This window comes from Parambassis ranga, chromosome 13 (genome assembly GCF_900634625.1).
Source record: "Parambassis ranga chromosome 13, fParRan2.1, whole genome shotgun sequence".
Lineage (NCBI taxonomy): Eukaryota > Metazoa > Chordata > Actinopteri > Ambassidae > Parambassis > Parambassis ranga.
The window spans coordinates 1,471,543-1,495,993 of record NC_041033.1 but is presented as its reverse complement, the minus strand read 5'-3'; the positions used below and the strand labels follow the sequence as shown (position 1 = coordinate 1,495,993).

At 40.9% G+C, this 24,451-nt stretch overlaps 4 protein-coding genes across 9 annotated transcripts; 1 reads left to right on the top strand and 3 right to left on the bottom strand.

The window, feature by feature from the left end:
* Positions 1–919: 919 nt before the first annotated feature.
* On the bottom strand, positions 920–6,364 carry tnfaip1 (tumor necrosis factor, alpha-induced protein 1 (endothelial)). Of its 4 annotated transcripts, none has more exons than XM_028420064.1 (8): positions 5,294–6,364; positions 4,677–4,739; positions 4,228–4,577; positions 3,973–4,142; positions 3,320–3,403; positions 3,131–3,183; positions 2,850–3,045; positions 920–1,644 (listed from the first exon to the last, which is right to left on the bottom strand). In XM_028420064.1, the coding sequence occupies exons 3-8, from the start codon at positions 4,466–4,468 to the stop codon at positions 1,414–1,416; spliced, it is 975 nt and encodes a 324-aa protein (XP_028275865.1). In that variant the 5' UTR covers positions 4,469–4,577; positions 4,677–4,739; positions 5,294–6,364; the 3' UTR covers positions 920–1,413. The 4 variants fall into 4 exon arrangements, with proteins under 4 accessions (XP_028275865.1, XP_028275867.1, XP_028275868.1 ...); XM_028420066.1 differs by having other exon boundaries at positions 5,298–6,364; XM_028420067.1 differs by lacking the exon at positions 4,677–4,739 and having other exon boundaries at positions 5,298–6,363.
* ift20 (intraflagellar transport 20 homolog (Chlamydomonas)) lies at positions 5,714–8,033 on the top strand. Its single transcript, XM_028420068.1, has 5 exons — positions 5,714–5,805; positions 6,553–6,690; positions 6,774–6,859; positions 6,946–7,049; positions 7,563–8,033. Exons 2-5 carry the CDS (start codon positions 6,564–6,566, stop codon positions 7,642–7,644), a joined length of 399 nt encoding a protein of 132 aa, XP_028275869.1. The 5' UTR covers positions 5,714–5,805; positions 6,553–6,563; the 3' UTR covers positions 7,645–8,033.
* An 802-nt stretch (positions 8,034–8,835) lies between these two features.
* Positions 8,836–10,747, bottom strand: lyrm9 (LYR motif containing 9). 3 transcript variants are annotated; one of them, XR_003671621.1, is made up of 5 exons: positions 10,631–10,747; positions 10,164–10,311; positions 9,276–9,368; positions 9,087–9,203; positions 8,836–8,991 (listed from the first exon to the last, which is right to left on the bottom strand). XR_003671621.1 is itself a non-coding variant. In XM_028420273.1 (4 exons), the coding sequence occupies exons 2-4, from the start codon at positions 10,287–10,289 to the stop codon at positions 9,189–9,191; spliced, it is 234 nt and encodes a 77-aa protein (XP_028276074.1). In that variant the 5' UTR covers positions 10,290–10,311; positions 10,631–10,747; the 3' UTR covers positions 9,013–9,188. The 3 variants fall into 3 exon arrangements, 2 of the variants coding, with proteins under 2 accessions (XP_028276074.1, XP_028276075.1); XM_028420273.1 differs by lacking the exon at positions 8,836–8,991 and having other exon boundaries at positions 9,013–9,203; XM_028420274.1 differs by lacking the exon at positions 8,836–8,991 and having other exon boundaries at positions 9,013–9,203; positions 10,164–10,308; positions 10,631–10,729.
* A 435-nt stretch (positions 10,748–11,182) lies between these two features.
* On the bottom strand, positions 11,183–24,451 carry LOC114444657 (ATP-binding cassette sub-family G member 4-like). The gene is made up of 15 exons (XM_028419376.1): positions 24,330–24,451; positions 19,961–20,233; positions 17,258–17,375; positions 16,978–17,110; positions 16,861–16,911; positions 15,555–15,700; positions 14,535–14,658; positions 14,333–14,447; positions 14,095–14,237; positions 13,578–13,676; positions 13,317–13,485; positions 13,119–13,219; positions 12,738–12,896; positions 12,539–12,657; positions 11,183–12,430 (listed from the first exon to the last, which is right to left on the bottom strand). The coding sequence occupies exons 1-15, from the start codon at positions 24,400–24,402 to the stop codon at positions 12,205–12,207; spliced, it is 2,049 nt and encodes a 682-aa protein (XP_028275177.1). The 5' UTR covers positions 24,403–24,451; the 3' UTR covers positions 11,183–12,204.

The following is a 24,451-nucleotide window of genomic DNA, read 5'->3' as shown; positions in this document are numbered from 1 at the left end:
TAAGTTTTCTTTCTCCTCAGTTTGTCTGATGGCGTCATCCTTTTCTTGTACTTCCAGTGGAGGGTTTGGAGGCTTCTGATTGATTTGAGAGATTTGAGGAAAGTATTCAGTGGCCTGCTATAAGTAGTTGACTACTCAAAACTTCCAGATGCTATTTTAAGGTACTTCTGCCTCAGCTGCTGCTGCTAAAATGTTCTTTATTGCATTTCTGATCACTGCTTTACAAGTAGTGTGTATGACTAAAAAAGCCCTTCACCATGTTCTTGTATTTGCTAAAAGGACACTCATGTTGTCTTATGCTGAAGGGGGGGGGGGTCACTATTTCTGTAGGGTAGATTTAAGGTGTCCTTAATAACACTATATATTTTTTAAGAAACCACCATTTTACCCCATTACAATGGAAACTCACAGGGTGCTGCAGTAGGTCTTCATCACTTTGCTGTCTCCATTTTTCTTGACTTTACTCATATGGTCCAATCTGCTGCTGAGTTTCTGGATGTCTGTGAACCTCCTCCGTTCAGTCAAGTTTTCCATTTATAAACTTTATGGACAGGCATTGAAGGTAGGTAAAAATGGCCCTTTGTGCCACCTTCACTTGTTTTTCCTATATGATTTTAAGGAAGATAGTGGGTTCATATATTCTTAAAGGATCTGGCAGCATCTAGCAGCAAGGTTGCAGACTGCAAATAATCTCATGCTTCCATTAACAATGGTTGTGTTTAAGTGTCAACCTGTTATATTATTTAAGCCGAAACTATTTGTTGAGAACAAGATGCTACATCTTAAGGGGCTATCCTCAAATAAAATAATTCTAACTTGTATAAACCTAAAAACCTAAAATATAACCCCTTGTCCAAACTATCAGTAAGTACCACAAATCCCCAGGACTGACTCCCCTCAAAACATAACATAGACAAAGACAAGTGAATGAGAGTTTTTATCTTCACAGTTAGGAAAAGGCATTATAGTGTAACTGCATTAAAACAGATTAGAGGCACATTAGTTTTTGGTAAATTTGAAACTGGTTTGTCTTTGGCAAATGACAAGTTGTAGATTGGTTTATGAGAAATACCTCATGACACATGCTCTCCTGCTGATTTAAGTGCTATGATTGTAACAATATCTCTTCTATGTAATAGTGGATATTAGTGCTGTTTTTCCTCCACTATGGATCTACCGTACATTTAATAAGAAGCTACAGTACTGTAGATAGTTGAAGTAGTCGCTCTGTATATTCTGATAATAACGATAAATTATGATGGACAGAGCAGACACTTATCAAGAGTGAAAGATCACATGTAATTACATTTAGGCCACATCAGACCTGTTTGTGGTAGATAGAGGAAGGTTTTATAAGATTTCACAGCCGACTGTTCATTATCCAAAAAAAAAGTCTGTCCAGCGGATTCAGTCTCAGTGTCCCAGCGGCCGGTCATCATATGTGCTGTACCTCTTGACGTGGATACGGCGGACACGTTCACGCAGCTCAGGTCCAACAGGCCCCTCCTCTTCCTCACTTTGAAAGCCGCAGTTGTTGTAACACCGACGCGTGGCTTCCAGCAGTGAGTGGTCGGGGAGCGGCATTGTCTCGTAGAGCAAGGTGTTCAGAGTCTCCTCGTAGATGCGAGCTTCGGGAAACTCAACCTGAGCCACAACAAATGTGATTTGTTTTTTCAAGCAGGCACAAAAACATTTAAGAAAGCAATTTGTACAATTATTTTCTCATCAACAGAACGTGAGGGTTACCAAAATGTCATGTATTGCAGAGGAATCTACTGAAGTATGCGAACCAGTGGACAGCATCCTTATGTCTGTTATACCAGTATGTACCACGTTTAAAGGCTTTTCCATACTCCGCGAGACAAAGAGCGGAGAACGCGCTCCACGGGTGGTAAGAGATACAAAAAAAAGGTCTTTTCCGCACTGAGGTACCATACTCCGCGAGACGCGTGTGTGCAGAACTCCTCGTACGGCCCGCCCACTAAACTATAAGGAAAGACTTTACTGAGTTTTTTAACACACCACAAGGACGTGTGCCATGGCAAGAGGGCATTATACAGAGAGGGTGCCTGCAACAGCGTGAGATGTCCGGCGATGAGCTGTGAAAATGCGACATTAAAAGTAACAATAGCAAAGATTCAGTGTTTGTGCCTTTATGACCACATTTGCACATCTACTGTGTTCCAATGTGCCTGCGATACTTCAAACTGTCCGGTGATGAGCTGTGAAGATGCGACATTAAAAGTAACAATAGCAAAGATATACAGACATTGTTAACGAGCCTATTATGCCCGGGTATGTAGGAGTATATAGAATGGTAATAACAGTCACCATCTGGTATGTGTGAATGGCTGTCTGGAGTTATTGGTGACAAATCACCCTGACTTGCCTTTCTTTCTTTCTTTTATTGCTCATCATGCAAAACCGGTATCTGTTGAATCAGTGCTGTTTATACACCTACCTATATACCTGGAGAGGCTCTTGCGCTTCTCCACTTTCATCACGCCCACAATAAATTCCGACCAATCACAGCATGGTTGCCGCACAGCCTTGAAAGACAAAGTTCGGCCCGGACCCTGTGCACAGGAGTGCGGAACAGCGGGCGGTCAGAGACAAAAAATGACGTCATTTTGTGGGCGTAACGTCTGCACGGGGGAAAAATGTCTTTGTCTCGCGGAGTATGGATCCAGCTTCAGATCGGCTGAAGAGCCAATGTAGCATCTAGCATTACTCTGCTTCTACGCTGATTTTATTACCCCGCGAGTCTATAATCAAAATCGTTCTCCTTTCTCCTCTTCTCCTTATCAGGAACTCCCTGATATTGCATTTGTGACTTCACTCATGCTCACCTTGGTCTGCTTCTTCTCTGTTGCGTAGACGATGGAGGTGCAGCACACCTCGGCCAGCTTGCGACCCTGACCATAAAAAGACCAGCAGCAGATCTCGTCACCAATCACGTCTTTGATGAAGAGCACTCGGCCGTTGAAGCTGAGGGAGAGTCTGTCAAACAGCTCGATGTTCTTCAACAGGTTGTCGTCAGAGTTACTGTCAAGATAAAGCAAGTCATCAATACTTCTATCAGCAGCTTGGGGTACTCTAGTACTTTGGGTTAACGGGAAACAAATCCTACCTGGTGTAAGAGTATTTGTTGTTGCTTCTGTTGTACACCAGCTTCACTACAGGCTAACAGAGGGAAAATAATGTATTTTGTCCACTGCATTACATCATGTTAATTTTCCAAACAATTCTATTATGACATTTATTTACTTGATTTTACAGCTATGACATGCTGTGACAGATGTTATGTTCGTGCCTGTACCTTGGTAGAGGACTGGATGAGCCTCTCCTCTTCTTTGATGGAAGTGACCACAGGTATGACGCACAGGGGCTGCTCTTTATTGCCCTGTCAAGACATCTGACTTCAGCAATGTATCTTTGATCCTTAGGTTTTTAAATCATTCCTAAACATGTTAAGGGAGAGAGACAGCACTGCACACACACTCCTAACTGAACAAGCACCGTGGTTTCTTTTTACTAAAAAGCTGTGACGCACATGTTAACAACCAATAAGGAAGTGCTGGCATCAGCTGACTTTTAACTAACATAGAGAGATATTTTAATGAAAGAAGATATCTAGGAGGAGAGGCAGTAAGAACAAGGGGCTCAAAGAGATGCAGGAACAGTCTGTGCATGTAACAGAGTGGAAAAAAGATTTCTGCAGAGATCTCACAACGAGGAACAGCTTGTGTCTGCAGTTAAGGTATAGAATAGCTTCACCAGGATGCTGATGTCATTGACTACAAACAATTTACCACCAAAAACTCAACTATTTTAACCTTTGAATTGTGGCTGAAACTATGGAACTATGTTCAGAAGGCTAGCCCTCCTGTGCCATTACTTTATATGCTATTAAAACTGCTCAACGCTACTTGCTTTGTTTTATTTCTACTAAACTAAAATGATGTCACTGACCAGCAGGGTGTTTTGACAAAGATCCACAAGGCCCTGGATGAGGTAATACTTTGCTTCAGCCAGCAGCTCCTGCACAGCCTGACGGCCTTTAGGTAGGATGACTGTGCCGTCACGCAGGTAGCACAAGATGCTGCCAAAGTGTTTCCCACTGCGGTCGATGAGGATCCAACCTGCACATAAGCAACAGCACAGTGACTGTTAAAGGAGCATGAGGTCTGATTTTTACAGATCTGCCTGTTGTTCAGAGATGCACACCTTCTTTATCTGTGAACACCTCCCTTTTTCCACTGAACATGGCTTTCAGCATGGAGTTTTGCCTGGTCAGCACTTGCAGCGTGGTGTAAAACAGAGTCCCACCAACATTAAGCCGGATATACTTGTTGCCCAGGCCCACTGCTCCTCGATAACTGCAGGTTTTGGTCTTGGGACAAGCCAGAGGAAGGGCTGAGGTGTCTGACTGGCTGTGATGTTGGGGGAGGCAGCCGTCCCCTGACATGTCCCTCCGAAGGTAGATGACCACCCTGCAGATGGAGGTCCGGAGATCCCCCGCCGTGGTGACAGCTACTGATGAGGCCGCCACAACCCCTCAATGATCCAGATCATTCCTGAAAATACAGGAAGTCTTTAAATGAATGGACAAATTCTACATGGAGCTGGCTGGAACTGGTACAGCAGGCTCAAAATACAAAGCAGAAACCACCTACCCTAATGTTATCTGTTCCCCAAGTCCCCTTCCCATAAATTGGAATATGGCTGAAAAACTAAGACTAAGACAGAGAGGACAAATTAAAACAAAATCTATAATGGCAGACAGTCGTGACAAGTAAACTACTTGTGGCTAATGGACAACTAGCGCTAACTCTACCTGAGGGCTGAGGGGACCACTGCATGAATGCCAGAACTCTCTTTAAAATGTTTACTTTTAACACAGTTTAACTAATAAGTTCGTCTTGTTAAAATGAATACTTTATAACTCCGCACTACTGCTTTATTTGCTTTGTGTCTATTTTTGTCACCGCTACGTCCTTCGTAAACTGCTTTGCTAACGTTAGCTAATGCGGAATAGGATTTCAATACGAGTTCAGAGAAACTCCTAGAAGTTTAACATGTATTGAAATGTACGTTTTATACTGAACACCTTACCAACTAGTTAAACTTAAACTGACATTCACCATAATTTCACAACAGTCCGCCATATGTAAATGTCTTACTAAACAAGTCTCAATTTGCCCGATTTGTCAACAGTGGGTAACGTTGTCGCTCTTAACTTCATAAAGCGGTGAATAACATCAAACTACCACTTTTACATACGTTAACTTACCGACCTCACTCTGCTGCCTTTATGTGTTGTCAGATATTCCTCACAAACAATTAAGATTGCTGCAAATACCAAGGTAGAAATCACGAGTCGTGAAAAAACTGATGAAAAGTTTTAGTTCAGTTCAGCCCTTCCCCTTCTTCTTCGGGTTTTGGGTGATGGGTAAACAGCGAGGGGTGACACTGCCCTCTACAGGTAGAAAGGGGCATCGCATAGATATAGACCTTCACATTACATGGAAAGAGCAAACTTTTCAGTGGCTTCATCACACGTTAATACATACTAGCATTTGTTCTGGGTAATTGCAACGATCAAGTAGCATTATAATTGTTTAATAGAGCCACCTGTATTATGTGAAACCAAACACACACACACACACACAGACACACAGCAGCCGCGTTTGGTTTCCCTGGCAGCGGGAGGAGGAGGAGGAGCTCCGGCTGCTGGCTCACTCTGCCACATAGTCAAACAACACAGACATCGACCTGGTTTTATACAGATAGCGGTTCAAACAGGTAATATATACTATTTCATGTCCCTTGAAATGATAGAAACGGGTTAATAGAGCTGCATTATACCGACATTATCTAAACGGGGCCAGTGTTTTGTCCTGTTAGCTTTTGTGAACAGGCTAGCGAAATGTAGCTAACTAGCTAAGTTAATTCAAGTAGCTTATATTTTAGCAAGTTAGCTAACAATAACACTAATAAGTTTGGTCAATGATAGGAATATCTGTCGGAAAGACACACTCCTAGGGTATTGTGCACGTTGGTTTCTGAATACTGTTGACACTTTTGTTTTTTTAACCTAACCGTAACACTCGTATGAATTGAATAAAGTTCAGACATTAGGTCTTGTTAAAATGTAATCTGGCGATTAATGTACACTTGAATAATCATGACGCTAAAGCAACAGTTATGTTTGCAGCTATTCAGCAGTGCAGAATAAAGTTGTAAGCTTGTGGCAGACCGTGCCATATGGCCTGTCACCGGAGATCATAGAACAATATCTTAACGTCAGCAAGCAGGCCATGTTCTACCACCAATAGCTGGAGGTATAAACATGCAGTCAGCAGAACAGATTCCTTCTTTATCAGTCATACAGGGATCCTTCTGCAAGCAGCTGGATATGTTATCAGGCTGTAAAACCTGTTGGTTCTGACATATCTTCCTGTTTATCTAAAAAATGCTTCTCACTGGATAACCTAATCAAAGTTACATTGATTGTGCTAAGTTTCTCTCTTTATGTCCCCCTTACCATAGGCCCTGTGGCCATGGCTAAAGATCCGTTAGCGGAGGCAGGCTTTTATTTTGATGAGCTCAACAAGCTGCGGGTCCTGGAACCTGATGTCAGCCAGAAGACCTCAGAGCTCAAGGAGGAGTGTAAAGAATTTGTGGACAGTAAGCACACAGTATATTATCAAGCTGTGCCTGCTGCTTCTCAATTTGCAAGCTGATGTACTAATATGTGATATTCTCTGCAGAGATTGGCCAGTTTCAGAAGGTGGTGGGCGGCCTAATTGAGTTGGTGGATGAATTGGCAAAAGAAGCAGAGACCGAAAAGATGAAGGTCAGTTGATTCTGAAAGTTTTTTTTCAAAGGCTATTGCAAAAGGATGTAGAGTCACCTTAATCGTCTTGTGTCACTCCCACTTAGGCAATTGGAGCCAGAAATCTATTGAAGTTGGTGGAAAAACAAAGAGAGGCCCAGCAGCAGCAGCTTCAGGCTCTTATAGCGGAGAAGAAGATGCAACTCGAAAGGTAAACAGTGTGTGTGAGTGCACTCCAAAACCCACCAGTGCAGCACTGCTGGTTTTTGCCACATAGGTCATGGTGTTTAATCACAAAGCAACCAGAGTCTGTGTGGCAACAAAATTAAAGTATGAAAAAGTATAGAATCTAGGTCTGGATTAGTATGGGCTCAGTCAGGCTCAATAAAACACTGCCCCCCCCTGTGGTGTGGAATACTAATTACCCACACATGGGCTTCTTGCTGTGAGGCGAATCAAATCAATTATTTGTCACATACACAGTTGTACATAGTACAATGCACAGTGAAATGTTTGTAAACAATAAACTAATGTCTACTCAGATGTCTGAAAATCTGAACAACATTTTCTACTAAGTTATTGGCAGCTACACAGTCTGCGACACCAACACTGTGAAGGTGACATTGGTGCCAGGTGCATGTGGGTTGAAATTGTGTCATGGCTCTATCTGGTGACTTCCTTTACTTTGGTTACAGCTGTTCTCCTCTCACTTATCCTTGTTTAGATATCGTATTGAGTATGAAGCTCTGTCCAAAGTAGAGTCCGAGCAGAACGAATTCATCGACCAGTTCAGCCTACAGAAGTGAGGACGTGACCAACTCAAAGTGTACAACGTTTTCCAGAGTGCCTGCTGTTTTCTCTGGGTGGTACCCACTACAGAGAATTACCCTGCTGCACTTTTTCTGAAGCAATCCCAAAGCTCCGATACACCTCCTCTTTACACCTTTTTATTCCTCGTGTGTGAAGCAGCTGCCTGCCATGTTCAGCAGGTGTGAGGATTCAGTGCCCCAAGTTGTGTTCATACCAAACTCCGCATCTCAGACCAACAGTAATGAAATGGAGCTATTTATACAAAGGAGAAATATTTATATTATTTATACTGAAGAATTACTCTGTATATCTAGTTTATTACATTTTGTATCAACTGTAATAAATACTGCATGTGCATGTATTTGTAAAAATGTTTTAAAGTGAAGAGGACCTTTTTTTTTCATGGTACAGCCAGTCTGTGGGCACAGCACATCAGAGACACCCTCATGTTATGTACATCAGTAGGCTTATTTGAGATGAACCAGGTCTATGCAGTGCACAATGGTGAGATTTCCATTATGACAACACCATGCATGTAGGAAGCATAATTACATGAGACCAAGCCCTGCAGACTGAATATCTGACAGATGAATGATGAAAGCTATTGTTTTCTGTTTTTCCTCTGTTGGACCACTAATAAATACATGTATTTACAGCATGTAGTTGAGGTTAGCAGATGTGACTAACATGAGAATCCTGGAACACATATCACCTTTAACACCAGAGACCATGCATAATGTTGTCAAACTGACTGCAGCTTTGTAGCATGGCTCCTCTCAAACAAGCCTATTGTATGTACATTAATGCATTATAAGATAAAAATTGCTATACTTGAAAAACATGTGGTATTGTTTCAATAAAGATGATTTCATATCCATGTATTATTGCATCGTGTTCTTAGGAGGTAGGAGATTTTTAAACCTCAGTGAGAGTCAGCCAGAATTCGAAAGTAAACACACGCCCTTTCTCTCGGAGCTCACCCCGAAGCCACGCCTCCCAATCACATGGACCTACCTGAAGACGAGCTGCGGTCTGTGACTTTGGACATCATGCACGTACCTCTCTGGTGTGCGCAGAGCAGGAAGAGAGTGACAACCAGCCAATACTCCACACAGGGCCCACCCGGAGGATTGGCTGATGTTTTTAGCGTTTTATAGCTTCCACAGATGATTCATATTCTTCGCTTTAATGCTGAACTAATTGGTTGCTATCGGATTGTAAAGAGAAGTTACACTAATTTAACAAAAAGTGCATCAGAATGAAATCTCCTTCCCTACCTTACCTCAGGCAGTAAACCCATTGTAGTGCACTCTGAACGGATATGAGTTTGCTTGTTTCTTTTTCTACATAACAAGACAGCAAAGTTAATGTGTGAGAAATCATTTAATAGAAAATCTATGAAGAGTAGTCATTGTGTAGTCCAGCTAACAGTGTTTACCTGTGAGGTCCTCCTCTCCTCACATCCCATTAAATAAATAACACCAACACTCAGGAGACATAGACAGCACATACACATCTATGACCGTCCATCAGGTGACGCTCACTTCTTGGTGTACTGTCAACAATAATAGAATTACTCAATATGTATTTGTGTACAATAAAAACATTTTACTTCTGGCATTCTTACTTTGTTAAGAATCCAGTCTGCATCTGCTACAGCTCTCTGGATGATCATTTGTATTCTCTCTGGATTATCTTCATCTGAGTGGCTGTTGTAACCCTGGAAACAAATGGATCTGGTTAAAATTGTTGGCTGAAGCGGCTTTATCAGGTGTTCCCTGTTCCCCCTGCAGATTCTGTGTCACATCCCCCTCTAGTGACAGCTGTTGGTACAGCATTTACAATGTTCTGGAAGAGGTAGTAAGGACAACTGTTTGTTAAGTTTAACACAAGGTTGCAGCTATTTCTATTGCGTCCAGCTGTTATGGTGAGAAACAGGAAGGGCAAACATTCTATAATTTCAGGACTTGCTGCTTTTCTCCTTTTTATTCCACTGTAACTAAACCGTATTCTGTTTTACAGAGCTGGATAGAACAGAAAACCGCTTAATATGTAACTGAATTCCAATTCTCTTGACAGTGGTACTGCAGTTGAACAGCCCACAAAGGTAAGCAGAACACCACCCAAGCTAAGCTGCAGCCTCACAGATAGCCCCTTCTTCCAACTCACACTCTCTTTACTGCTGCTGTCAGCATGTTTGTGTCTGCAGCTACAGCTAAAGGTCTTTGTTTTTCAGGGAAATGACAGCAAATGCCTTCCATGAAGATGACACTGTTAATGAGAGTACATTAATAAAGACAAATGACTTACTAGTATTAGCAGTAACCTGCATTATTTGTTTTAAAAAGTAAAGGTGGTAGAAAACATAAGTCAGTGGCCTTTTGCTTTCTTTATGGAGGTCATGAACACCTAATCATCCACATTGTTCAATATTTCTTCAAAGTTTAGAAATGTCTTGCTTATCCAATAATGGTATAAAGATCAGTTGTGCTTGTCATTTAAAGTATGAACTCACCTGTCTTATGGCATGCCGATAGTGCTGCTGCATTGCTGCAGAAGGTAGCTGCCTGCAGCATCTGAGGAGGTATCGATACAGCTGCACTGGTGTGTGGATCAGCTCAGCTCCAACATGGGGAGGCATCCCGTCTTATTCAGTCAAACTACTGAAGGTAAAAACACAAAGTCAATACAAACCAGCCCTTATGTTTGCTTTAAAAACAAAACAAAAAACCCTGAATTTTATCAAAGCATAATAAAAATCAGTTACTTCACAGATGGTGTATTTCAGCCTTTTTTGATTATGTGTCCTTATCCTAATATCAGCTCAAAAAGCAGTTGGCTCTGCATCCTCAGATGACCGAACTGTGAACTAGCTTTCATATGTTTCCATTAGCTAGCTATTTATGTAAACACGGCGCTGATATAACGTAGCTAGCTTTAACATTCACGGTGGCTACAATGTTAGCAGCAAACAAATCTTACTGTGTGGAAACTGTAGTCAGCAGCTTTCAAGCATCTTAAGATTCTCCTTGAAATACATTCTGTGTATTTAAAACTCCACCCGGAAGTACAGCACACTTTCTCTTCTTCTACGGTTCTTCCTCTTCTTTTAGTTTAATGGCGGGTGTCATCCTACTCTCAGGCGCATTACCGCCACCTATACTATACTGCCCCCTGCTGGTCTCATTGTGCCCTCTTCCCTTTGAATTGAGTATAAATGTATTCTTCACCGGTTGAAAATAGAGATACATACAAATACCTTCTGTCTCTTGTCTGTTCATTTAAACCAGATGTCAAAAATAGGTGAACAAACTTATAAACACATTTACAGTATACTCAAAATTATGTTTATGAGTGATGTAATCAATTCAATACATTTAGAATTTTTATTGTCATATAGGCAGCCATCCAAGCACACTGCAAATACCACAACATCCCTGTGTAGTGTGATGCACCCCGCAGCGGCCCAGCTCATAGCATCCAGGTCTCTGAAGCTTCTCAGACTGGAAATAAAAACATTGTTATAAACCAAAATAACTGAAGAATCAGTGTTTATTGGAGTTTACAGAGCTGTACAGCACTCTTACAGTTTAACCTGTAAGAACATGTTACAACAGAGAATGAATAAACATACAAAAAAAGCAAAAACAGTTGTAAATAAAATGTGAACACACTTCCTGTTACATTGAATTCTCTTTGGTTGCTCTCCAGTGTGCTCAGCTTGCACCGTGCAGTCCAGATGGATACAGCATGTAAATCAAATAAAATCTACAGATAGCACCAATCATGTCTGCATGAGCATGTTGTGTCCTTGGATGTCATGGACAACAAAAATACATCTATGCTTAAATACATTAACATAACTGCATGATAATAAAGATAATATGGCACAGTGTAAAATGATTAAGGCTTAACAATTTTTATTACAACTAAGATTCGAAAGATTTTAGATTATAGTGTGGAAGTACAAAAATACCACATTTTAAGTATAATCATATTAAATTTACAACTATAGACACAGAAAACAATTTAGTTAAAACAATAATTTGATTTTTAAATGTTTCCAGCAACGTGACAAGATACAGAAAACAAACTGCTTACATCCACGGCACAGATAGAATGATCCCAGGATTATCAGTGAAAACTGCTCACTCATGTTCACTCATTCAGGCACATCACACTCTGCCTGCAGTGCAACACCTTATCCTCAATTTTTTGGCTTAAAGAGTAATGTAAACACTCATTTTGGATTTCTTAAAGGGGCAGTTACTCCAGTGGAACAGTAGCACACTGTAGAATAAACAGGCATGTCCATTCATACAGAGCACACGCCGCTGAATGTGGCTCAGTCTCTTGTCTGGTGTGGCTTTGTGCACACAATGAGGTAAAACAGGTGTATGTTAATTTGAATGCATTGTCCTGTCCTTTTAGCAGCAATGTGTAAAGTGAAGTGAAACAAATCCCCATGTGATGTGACATGCTCTGTGTGCGCAGGAGCCCAAAAGCCCAAGTCTGGAATGACATCATTAAGGACCGTGAGTGTTGGCAGGTGAGACCTATCTCTCTGACTTGACCTTGTAACGGAGGATGAGGTATGTGGCCAGTCGTAGGATGATGAAGAAAACCCCCAACACAATGAAGTCTATGTAGAGCTTTGCATCTTCTACATCCAGTAGCTGCAGAACCTCCTCTGGCCGTTGGAACTTGCACACCTTTCCTGGACATTCCAGCTCTGAGCGGTTCATCCCATAAATAGACAGGATCACCCCTTCAAAGCCATACCTGAGGAACAGACAGACAGCAGGCTGTAAACCAAATTATCCATGGCAGAGTTATTTGAGTTGACCTGAGTGCTTGTGGCTCGAAGTATCTGTGAGCTGAGATGCACACCTGACATAAGACACATAGGAGCTCCACTGCAGGTATTTGGGGATGGTGTCGAAGTTTACAAAGAATCCAGAGAAAAGCAGCACTGGGATAGCTGTGACAGGTCCTACAAATGTAGCCACCTGCAAGAGTGTACAGAGGATTATAATATGTACGCCATTAGCTGAGGAATACTATACAGAACAAGGCAATACTGCTGTACCTGTAGGGAGGTGGAGGCGGCACCAACCAGCAGGCCGAGGGACTGGGCTACCAGGGCAGTGCAGATGGACAGGGCTATGAAGAGCAGGTAGCGGCTGGCCTCAGGGGGCTGTTCTGTCATCCAGTACACTATACTGCAGTACATGATGGGGCAGATCACCTACAATAGCACATTGGTAAAGGTACAGATCAACCCAAATGAAGCCACATTGATTACTCTCAGCGCTCAGTAAGTGTAAAATAAAATGAATGAAAAATGAATGTTTAGCAGCTGACTTAAAAATGGTTTCATCCACTAACTAAAAACTACTTCCAGAGGGCTGTGTAAATAGCTCTGAGGTGTGTAACAGGTGTGTCAACACTCAGCCAAGAAGCAGCTCACCTGGAATGGAATATCAGCCATGGTCTTGGCTAGGTAGTAAGCTTTCAGGCTGTACCAGTAGTTGAGATGCTCCCTCACGAACACAGACATCTCCAGGGGAACTGCAGGTGTTTACATACAGAGTCTACTAACTATCAGCTCTCACACTATGGGCTGCTGAAATTGGATCTAACACTGTGTAACACTCTGGATACTCACAGGTTAGCACAGTTGGCATGAGTGCTCCGAACATGAGGAAGAGCATAGAGAAGAAGAGAAATCCAGTGTTGTTAAAGACCCTGCTGGCATCATTGCCAATGTTCAGATAGAGCAAACCTATTAACACACCTATGGAGATGTGGGATATCAGTCTGAGGTGGGTCAGAACCTGAGAACAGACCGGAAGCACAACAATAACTCAGAGGATTCAAGTGAACGGCTGTTTTAGATGTTAGTACTTGATTTTAAGAGGCCACCCACCTGGTCTCGACAGATAGTTATGAAGGTTCTCTTGAAGAGGATACAGAACTGTGTTAGTGTGCTTGTGGAAAATGTGTGGCTCTCTATGTGCCCGGTGTCCTGGGAAAATAAAAAGGCATCGGAGAAAACACTCAGCTAAATTCTGCTTTTAGGGCCAGATTAACTACACAAACACAATGACAGTAATGGTGGCACCGTTAAGTGAAAATGTGCATTGCCCATATTAAATGAGTGGGTTATAATCTGTGCATTGTGCAATGGAAAAAGACAGTAAAAGAGACCTTCATATATTTTATGTTTTAAAACCTTATTTATATTTGGAATCTATATCAATATTATTTATAGTTATGAAATGTGTGTTTTCAGTGTTTATAAAATAATGGTACACTCGGTTGAAGGGGCATCCTGTGAAACTTTTAAAGGGCCACAGCAGATTATAAGCTATTATATTATTTATAATACATTACTAAAAAACTACAACTGAATCTGATTACCAGCAAATAAGTTATAGACTCACCTTGGTGTACACTGTTGCACAAACTGCTGAGCCATTGGCATCACATGGATTCTTCTTCTCCTCTATCGCACACATCCCACCTTGGACGGCCTCGAACAGCACAGGGTTCAGGTCTCCATATTCTCCTGATGCAACTTCAATGACTGAATCAGAGGCAAACGGAAAGATACCAACATCATAAAAGAGGTTTCTTTAGCAGACAGGGGGAAACGGAGGGATGACTGTGAATTGGTCATACTGAAGTCTGCAGGGTTGTGGTAGGTAGGACAGTACAGGCCCAGAGTCTTCAGGTAGGGAATGAGGTAAGGGACTGTGCCTTTATAGATACACTGTCCCTGACTGAGGATGTAGAGCTGGGGATGAACGAGATCAGATAAAACTGTCAGAACTGTTATGTATCTTCGAAGCAGTTAAGTTATTATTCATTGGTAGATGCACACCTTGTCAAACATCTCAAAGAGTTTGGCACTCGGTTGATGAATGCTGCAAATGATGGTACGTCCTCCCAGTGCCAGTGAACGCATCAGGGACACTACCTGGTAGCATGATACACTGTCTAAACCACTGAAAACAGGAGGATACAATGAGCAGGTGTGAGTAAATCTGAAGACACATGAACAAGGACAGCTTACTGAACTCCACTCACTCATGTGAGTCATTGAGATATAATGACCATGAACCCAAAATGTAGGCTGACATCTGATCTTTTAACATTCTTGCCTATGATCCAATGAGAAGATGGCCCCATTTACCAAGCTTTATTTGTGATACATTAAAACTGCAAGAGATGCAGAATGTTTTAGAAGACTTTGAATTTCAGTGTGTCAGTATCTACTGATTTCATTTACATCATAACTCAAGAAACCACAACATCCCTGTGTAAGAAACACATTTTATGCAAAACCTCTATTAGGTATGAAGCACTAAAAAACGCAAACATGGCTGTGAGTAGTAGTCAATCAGCCCTGCTGTCTAAATATAAAGACACTGACACTGATCATTAAAAACATCATTAACAAACACAAACAAACAAACCCACCTTGTTATGTCTAATATGACAGACAGCTGATCTGCTGTCTAAAGGCTCGTTAATGCTAGGAAACCACTTGTGTAGTTGTTATGATGGCTTCATTAATGAACCTTGTAGGGCTCTGCTGGTTTACTGGGATTGTTTTTCCTTCGTTTCTACAAAGCTGTCTAAAGCCGGGGTCCCTGGGCACCTCGCTGCCATTACTTTCCAGATGGTACCACTATGATTAAAAGTATAATTGCACCAGATGTCCAACTGTCACAAATCTCATTATAAATCTGCTGCCAAATGTGTGGACTGACTGAATCTGCCCTTTTTTTACCTTTCTGTTAAAGTTAAAGAAAATGTTCCATTCTTAAGTTCAGACAAATAATTCCCCCATTACCAAGTAGTATGAAATGTAGCCAGGAACAGTGCATATTGGTCTCACCTGGTGGGTTCATCAAAGAACATGACTGGAGGGTTGTTGACCAGCTCCAGGGCGATGGCCAGACGTTTACACTGACCACCTGACAGTGAGCCGGTACGAGTGTGAGCACAGTCAAGGAGCCCCAAAGCCGTCAGAATCTCATTCACCTAAACACGGAGCACAAAAGAGAGAAAGTGATTTAGCAATCTATAGGTAAGCAAATAAACACCGCGCCTACAAGCCTGTTTTGGCAATCATGAAAAATGAGGCAGCATTTCTATCAGATCAGTGCATCACTAGTGTCACCAGCACCCTTCTCACTTTTGGAATCTGATGAAGATAAAGTTATTGTGACAATTAAAATAGTGAAAATGTTCATCAGTCACAGTAGGGTGCTTTATACACATGCTAGGAATACCATGGTTTGGTTACATTATTAATTAACAAGACAGCAAGCAATGTGTGGTTAATCAAGTCTCTGAGGTCTGCATGAGTATATGAGTCTGTATTCACCTAAACTGAGACAGTATCATCTTATCAACATGTTTGCAAAGCATTAGTTTTAATGCACAATGTATGTCTTCCTCGTAGTTTTGTGCCTCGCTCTCTCTCTCTCTCTCTCTCTCGCTCTCTCTCTTTGCAGGTCTCAGACCTGCATGCTGACCTGCAGTCTGGCCCCTGATCTCTCCTGTGCTCATCGACTTCACCAGCCCCTGCTGCTCATCTTTGCTTTGATTACTACCAAATTACTATTACTACTTATGGACTGACGATATATATATAATATATTATATTATTATATATATATAATCACTGTTTCATCTTGCTGCATGTTTGCTCTGTACTGTATCATGTTTGCTCCTCTCTCTCTCTCTCTCTCTCTCTCTCTCCTTCATCCTCTCTGTCCTGTCTCCCTCTTCTTCTCCTCCTCTACCTGGCCGACTGGCAGCAGGAAGGTTCCCCCTTAAGTTGACGGGTCCTGCTCAAGGTTTCTTCCTCTTAAAGGGAGTTTTTCCTTGCCACAGTGCTCTTAGGGGGGTTCAGGCTCTGAGTCTCACGCTCTGAGTTTCTGTGAAGCACTTTGAGACAATTTCTGATTGTGAAATGCGCTGTATAAATAAAACTGAATTGAATTGAATTGAATACATCAGGTTGGTATAATATATGTATATAATAATGTGACCCACAGAGCAATGACTGACTGACAAAGAGTCAAATACCTGTACCTTGGTACCTTTGGAGTATCAACTGTGATTGGCTGGTCAAACACGACTGTTTAACATGACTGTTATTACCTACTGATGATCGATGTATGTGTTAATCTTACCAATTCTCTCTTCACATCCATAGTTTCATTCAGCTTTAGGTTGGCTGAAACCTGCAAGAGACAGAAAATGTGTCACAATCAAGTAAAGGTTAAAAAATAGCCTCATCAACACCTCACCATCATGGCCTCTCTGGCAGTGAGGTGTGGCAGCAGCATGTCTTCCTGCATGATGTAGCAGGACATTTTCCTGAATTTCCTCAGGTCCCTGGGTTTCCCATTTACCAGGATCTGACCCTTCATCCCTGTTTCCCTAAGCAGCAACAAGGACAAACAAAGACGAGTTTATCCAATGTGCATGCAGCCTACACAGAACATCTAGGCTCCTACACCTATTGTAGTTCTGCCATATGTTTGGATCTGAGAGCCCCAATGCATGAAGAAAGCGTCGCTGTCTCACCTGTATCCAGCTAAAATGTTCATTAAGGTTGACTTCCCAGCACCTGAGGGTCCCATGATTCCTATCAGCTCTCTACTGCAGAATTTTCCAGACAGACACTTCAATAAGGCTTTGAAACCTGAAACCACAGAGCCAACAGTCATGACACTGTACAGGTAAAAGGAAATACAGTATTCCACAAGAGCTTATAGTATATCAGCATTAAATTACTTGTCTGGTAAATTCCAGTTTATTTAGTTTAGTTTAGTATCAAATGCTGCCCTTGAGTCTAACAGCATTAACACTGAGCACCAACCTGCATCAGCTTTGAACAAGATGTTGCCTACTTTAAAAGTTGTATTTCCACTGTGCAGCAGAGATTTATATGATGTCAGGCACAAACCACTGTACTGAGTTTACCAACACTAAGTTGCTCCTCTGTCCTTGAACACCATGGTCTGTTAGTGCCTGCCCTCGGTAAAACAAGGCTGTGTTTGTCTTTCTGTGCTCAGGTCTCTAAGACTCTAAGAGCCTCATTCATATTTTACAACAGAGACCATCAGTGTCCCTTAAATCAGTTGCTTGTTATCTAGATGTAAGCCCTTAATTCATTTTGGCAAAAAGGCAGAGATAATAGCCATGCCTACTTGGAAGTGCATTTAATGTACACTTGGTTTTGACTGACTAGTGTATCATAGTGGTTATAGGGCAGCTTTTGTCTGATGCATCATCCTGTATTCATGCTGTAAAATAACCGTGTCTGTATATAGTCATTCATTTAAAAGTTATTACCCCTCTCTTCTACTGTTTATTTTGAGCACAAGTACATTACTAAAGCATTTGATTGTAGTGGGTCTTATTATTAGGCAAATGCAACCAAAAACATAAGACCTTTTTCACATGTCACTATTTGTGTAGCAAAAATGAAGCCAAAGAAAAAAACAAAGATATGTGCAATACTAAGTAATGTTTTCCTGTATTAACTCATCAGTCTCGCATTGTGCATGAAAAAGCTCAAACTATCAGAAATGGCATCACATTTATGTCCTTAATACCTTTTGTATATTAATGGGTTTATGGTCAACTCATGACAGTGTGTATGGTGTGTGTGTGTGTTTGGTTTTCAGGAGATGGTGGATCATTAAGACCAAACAACTCCACTTTGGTCTCATCTGTCCATAGAACATTGTTCAAGTGTTGTGCTTTGTTCAGATGCAGTTTTGGGAACCTCAGTAATGCTTAAATATGCTTTACACTTCCCTCGTCCCTTAACAAAAAACATAACCACCACAACATTCAAAAAGTTTCAGAGAGATAAGGGTTTAGGGTCTTTTTGCTAAATAAACTCTGGCATGGTGAAAAAAGTTACATTATTATTATTGTTATTATTATCTTATTTATATGTCTAAACATATTTTAAAAACTTACTAGAACTTACTAAAACAGTATTAACTTTGAACATGGCTGTAGTACACTTGTTTGTGAGGGAATTTTCTTTTTATAAGACTACGAAGAAACTCTTATCTACACTATGACGTGTGTTGGACAAACACACAGCACCTTAAGATTAGAACTGAGCAAAATGTCAATAAAAGTTTCAAAGCATTCCGTCATTCATCTAGGATGTGTTTACTATAGTTTCTTTAAGGCAACCACTTACTTACTTTTCTCTTAAAGTATTTATCCTCTGGCCGTTTGCTCACCCAGTCAGCTACATTATTATGAGCTAACCAGCCTCAGACTATGAAACATTTTACCTGAAACACTCTTAACATTTTACAAATACGATGTTGTATCCAGCTTCTACCAATGATGGGAGTATGGCAGTTTGGGATGAACTGCTACATACACAATCCCTTTATTTTTGAAAGGGGAGGGAATAGAAGTAAACCTCAACCGGGAAACAGATAAGCCAATGCCTGCATCCTGCTGGGCATATGCTGACACACGACAGGACAAACATAACTGTATTCTTTGTCCTTACTCCGTGGCTTGAAGAGGGCGAGATCAGTTTTGTTTTGTTATTTAAAATGTATCTACAATCAAATACAGACTGCACACATTTGACCTGTAAGGAAGAAGAGGTCAGAGCAGCCAGGGAAAGACCTGTGAGACGTGCTCCCTGCCTTGGCATTAGGGCCACCTTTGACCGCTGAGGTCAAACTGGAGGTGAATCAACGGAATAATGACCCTAAGCACCACTGTTATCTAAGCATTGATCAGTAAGTGTTTGCTTGTTTAAATCGCCTGAAAAAGTCAAGAATTTATGATATACATGCTTTTCCCCCCACATGAAACAGCTGGATGATTACCTTCAGTGGTTAAAAAAGTACAAACTTTGACATGCATTGACTCAAATACACCATTGTGTAGTGTGCATTGATCCTAAATGGACACTGATGGGTCCTGGGGAGGTCAGTGTGGCAGAAAGCTCTGCTGACTGTCTGTACTGGACAAAATGGATCAATAAAGATCAGGTTTTGTACAGTAACTGGAAGCATTAGTTCAAAAGTCAGACATTCAGCAAGGCTTCTACCTTATTTTAGAACACGTTCAACAGACATCTTTAGAACTGATAAGTGATAAAAGCCTCATGTGATCCACAACTGCGGACAGACTAACATTACCCCAAACACTATTAAGCAAAATTTCATTAAAGTCATACTGACAATGGCTGCTCTCCTCCTCCTCCTCTTCCTCAACAGGCTACACCCAAATTCCTACCTCTCCTCCTCCAGCAGGGTCCCTCCTGAACGGTGTAGGAGACATTGATGAACTCCAGGTCAACCGCCGTACGTTTAGGTAGGTGGGAGAACCGCTGTGCATCAGTAATTTGGTTCTCAACCTTCTTGAGGTGGGTCAACATGGATGTGTCCTGCTGCAGCTGAGGCTGAGCTAAAGCTAAAGGCTGACTACCCCCATTACACACAACAGCCTCCTCCATGTGGACGCTCACAGAATCCGGTTCCAGGGCCTTATTGTCCATCCCAGCTCTGACTGTGGAATGAGGGTGGAAGGGAACAAGAAAAAGGTTAGTTACACACACACTCTACCTCCTTGCTGGCATATTTAGAGGTCGTTTGATACAAATTCTCAATTGACACTGAAACAACACAAGAGCAGGGAGGCACCAGCCAACAGGTGTACTAGTACCAAAAATGTAAAAATGAAAAAGATGGCTGGCCTTGTGCCTTATTAGCAAGCATTTCCACAATTGATCTAACATAATAATCTAACATTAGCAATGCCATTTGTACCTGCCACAAGAGCTACCTATAGGTCACAGGCCCCAAAGTAATAGCTAAATGAATATTTTCACAAACCAAGACATTTAGTACAGCAAACATTGTCTAATGTTTTCTTCACTAAATGATGTAATGCTCAATTGGATTTAAAATCAGCCTGAAGTAAAAATTCTCTGTCTCCATTTTATGTAATCTTACACGTTTATCTGCAGCATTCTGCAAATTGTGATGTTTGTATTAGAAAGTTTGAAAGTTATTTAGTGTCTAGTCAGCCTAAGGGTTAAAATAAGTCAGGCTTTATTTCTGTTGAAATGTGTTTTTCTTCATTTGTTTTAGCAGATTTTAGTCACTAGTGTCACACTAGATGAGCCTGAAATGCCTCTATGACAATGATGCGTGATAAGCTCTGAGAATTTCTTGTTACACATTAGAGTTCATCATTAGTCCAACTTCAGTGAAATGTATACATGTTTCCTGGGAAAAGATAGCTTAGGTACAACGAACGTCAGACAAAATCCAGTTCCATTGTCCTGGCAGGGCTCTAAGCAGCAGAAATATGCAATCTCCCTGTGATCGTGAGATGATTAATGATGACCGAACTGGAGATACGTCTGCTTTGTTCTGCACAGACCACTGTAAAAATGGTTCCCAAGTTTGAGGTGGTACAGTAATTTGTCCTTTTTGAGACAGAAGTCTCATTTAATCACTCATGGGGTTCTTAATCCCCTTGGGGATTAAATTCAACTTTCTTTTCCACCCTTGATCTGCTCAGAGAAGGAGGGGGCAGGAGTTACCAGCTTGGGAAAAATCTGCAGACTCAGGTACACGACCAAGCACCAAGCCAAGCTAACATATGGGAATTGACTGCTCCTTCTCTTGCCCTCCAGATCATACCTCCATGCAGGTGCACTTCAGTGACGGGAGAAGCAAGAGAAAAGTCTCTTCTGGGTGTTAAAGGGTCCCAATGAGAAGAAGGGAGTGAAACACAGAGCTATGTTACTTATGCCAACATGTCACGAGTCAACTTGGATGTGAATGTACTGCTCTGCACAAGAGGAAAGGTCTGCAGAGGGAAGAAAGGAGGGAAGAACTCAATGACCTGAGATCATACCAGTTCAGATTATCTACTGTACTGTTACACCTCTTTTCAACTCTAAGACTTGATGCCATAATACAACTGGATTAAAGAGCCATTAGAATCAAATCAAGTGGTTAGGTCCACAGAGCTAAATGAAGACATCAAAGTGATGACAGTCTACTTGCATTGTTTAACTGAAATGAACTCAAACAACTGTTAAATGTACAGACTGAATACCACAGAACAGAGACATGTAACTGCAATCAGATTACCTTTTCAACTAAATCAGAAAATGTATTTGTGTGGAATTCCGCATATATAGCAAATATGCTCACAGATCAGTAGATCTTTCTTTTGCTGGTTGTTATGTTACTGAAAACACACAGTGTGAAGCCTGGTCAGACTGATTTCTGCAAGTTTACAAATCTCACATGAATCCGGCCTCAAGACGTATGCTGTGAATTATTTATGAATTATGTATGAATAATATCAGTCCCAGATTAAGAAACAATAACAACAATATGGATACATTTCTATCATCAGCCAATATCTTTCTGATAGTCCTGTGCACCCCATAAGTCAGGATTTTAAAGAAGATACTTGCATGATTCTGTAACCTTGCTACTTGAATTAAAAACCAGTGGAAGCAACGTCTGTGAAGACTTTCACTTACCCAGGTCAAACACCTCAAAATTAAACTCTTAAATATAGTGGAAGCAATCTTTGTCTAGTCAGGTCAATTTATACAGGAAATATGTAACATTATGAATGTGTTTACCACTCAACAAAACAAAACAAAACAAAACTTATGGAAAGAAAAACATTATACTTGGCCTTCTTTTAATCTAGCAGTTTGAAACCACTTGGGTATACTGAGTGATTTGATAACATATGATATGCTCTAAGTATGTTTGCACCTAGCACTACATGCATCTCAATAGATCAGTTACAGACCTCCGACTTTAGCAAATAGACTGGACTTTTACAAAAACCACCAGCTGTCATGGAGGGCACGTGTACTTGAGATGACATTATTACATTTCTCTGCCTTGTCCTCTTGTTCTAATTTACAAATATGCTTTATTGCAGTGAAGTTGTATTTTATTAAACATTTAAATCTGTAATAGATGAGAAACTGTAGCACAACATGGGGCAGAACTTCACTACAGTGTGTTAGGGCACAGAATACTAATATATGTTCACACTAAAACGTGTATCCCAGCCCACCTCTGAATGTCAGATCTCTATGCATGCTCGGAGCTGTCTACTTAAACATTAAAACAATAAAGACGCTTGCACTTCAGGTCAAAAAAGGACCAATTTGTTTTCTTTAGAAGCAGTGATACCACTGACTAAATGTTGCTGTAACTGACACCATCTATATAAAAGAGTATCCCACTTTTTCCCACACCAAAATTTAGCGGTGACTTTTTAGTGACAGTTACAATAATGCCTTATACAGCCATGAACAGCATGGCTGACTGTGCCCATAACATGTGAGCTAGATATGTAATGAGCTCCTCTAAAAGAAGACTCACAGATGGCACAAACCTTGTTTAAGCCTGTTTCTGTGCATAACACTTTGTTCTATATGTTCCTGCAGCACATCTAACTGAAACAAGCACATCAGAAAAGAGAAGTACTTTATTACATCTGAGGGTTAAACACGGCCTGACTGCTCTGCCAGTTCACAGTAAGACTTACATAACACGAGGAGACTGAACATAAGGATATTAAGATCAGGCCCGGGGAAGTGGGTTAACATGGCTGGTCTCCCGTGACTTGGTAGGAATAGGAGCTAAGTCACTGAAGAGCTTTGACAGAAGAAAAGTCTTTACAGCTCACGTACATTCTTAGTCAGAGCTACAGCACTGAGGCTCCATAAGCTACAGCAGCTGAGATCTGAAGCTGAAGGGGCTCAAAGTTTAAAGGAAACGACATAATGTGCTGCAGTATCCACATATGCTATATCTTAGCTTATAAATAAAACTGTTGAACTATGTAAAAAAGGACAGACTGACCTGGCACTAGTTTCTTTTAGGACTTCCACTTTGACAACTTGAATTCAACACAGTTTGACCTTTGATGTCTTTTTTTTAAATTCAGCTTAAATTAACCTAAAATATAACATTTTTTTAAGCAGTAAGCAAATGAATAACTTTCCAGCATCCAAACATGTAGGTATGCTGAAAAACAATACAACAAATAAGTTGAACTCTGTATTGTTTTTTCTGTCATTTCTATTCTATGAGTCTGAATTTAGTATAAAAAAAACAGCAATTTTGCTATAAGGCAAATGTATGCCAGGCTTAGCTATATGGCCACTCACTAATTTAGCAAAAACGGCTATAATGAACATTTTATTTGTTTGTTTTTAATATTTAATGTGTATAACATATATCACACAAATGTTGGTAATTAAATGTTGATAAAGACATAGCCTAGTAAAAATCATTAGGATGAAAACATACTTTTTTGCAAGCTACATTAAAATGTAAAATGCTAAAGTCAACCACATCAAACAGTTTACCTGGGGCCATTTCTAAAACGTTATTAACAATAAATATACTTTTATTTGATAAATACAATGTATTTATGCTGATATTATAATTAGCAAAGCCGTTCCGTTTGAAAGTGCGTATTTACTGTAACAGCAGCCTATAGTTACAGTGGACATGGACAGCCTTAGGAGGCACATCAAGGGACAAATAAAACACACACAGTGAGCTCCTGATCAAACACTAAAGAAGAGGAAAACACTCCAGCTTACACTGAATGCAGTCAAGTGAAGTCTCTCTGTCCTCCTTGGTGTCTGTCGGGATGTTGTTATCCTCCTGCTGCATTCACTGTAAACGCTGTCTGTCCCAGTCTGCCGCATCTACAGCATCGCTG

Excerpts from the sequence above, each read along its gene's own strand:
- tnfaip1 (XM_028420064.1), bottom strand. The coding sequence starts at position 4,468 with ATGTCAGGGGACGGCTGCCTCCCCCAACATCACAGCCAGTCAGACACC. Across the intron at positions 4,143-4,227 it reads GGTGTTCACAGATAAAGAAG|GTTGGATCCTCATCGACCGC; the intron begins GTGTGCATCTCT and ends GCTTATGTGCAG. Across the intron at positions 1,645-2,849 it reads CAGAGAAGAAGCAGACCAAG|GTTGAGTTTCCCGAAGCTCG; the intron begins GTGAGCATGAGT and ends GTTGTGGCTCAG.
- ift20 (XM_028420068.1), top strand. The coding sequence starts at position 6,564 with ATGGCTAAAGATCCGTTAGCGGAGGCAGGCTTTTATTTTGATGAGCTC. Across the intron at positions 6,860-6,945 it reads CAGAGACCGAAAAGATGAAG|GCAATTGGAGCCAGAAATCT; the intron begins GTCAGTTGATTC and ends ACTCCCACTTAG. Across the intron at positions 7,050-7,562 it reads AAGAAGATGCAACTCGAAAG|ATATCGTATTGAGTATGAAG; the intron begins GTAAACAGTGTG and ends ATCCTTGTTTAG.
- lyrm9 (XM_028420273.1), bottom strand. The coding sequence starts at position 10,289 with ATGCCTCCCCATGTTGGAGCTGAGCTGATCCACACACCAGTGCAGCTG. Across the intron at positions 9,369-10,163 it reads ATCGGCATGCCATAAGACAG|GGTTACAACAGCCACTCAGA; the intron begins GTGAGTTCATAC and ends ATTTGTTTCCAG.
- LOC114444657 (XM_028419376.1), bottom strand. The coding sequence starts at position 24,402 with ATGCAGCAGGAGGATAACAACATCCCGACAGACACCAAGGAGGACAGA. Across the intron at positions 17,111-17,257 it reads AACATTTTAGCTGGATACAG|GGAAACAGGGATGAAGGGTC; the intron begins GTGAGACAGCGA and ends GTTGCTGCTTAG. Across the intron at positions 13,220-13,316 it reads CATGCCAACTGTGCTAACCT|TTCCCCTGGAGATGTCTGTG; the intron begins GTGAGTATCCAG and ends AAACACCTGCAG.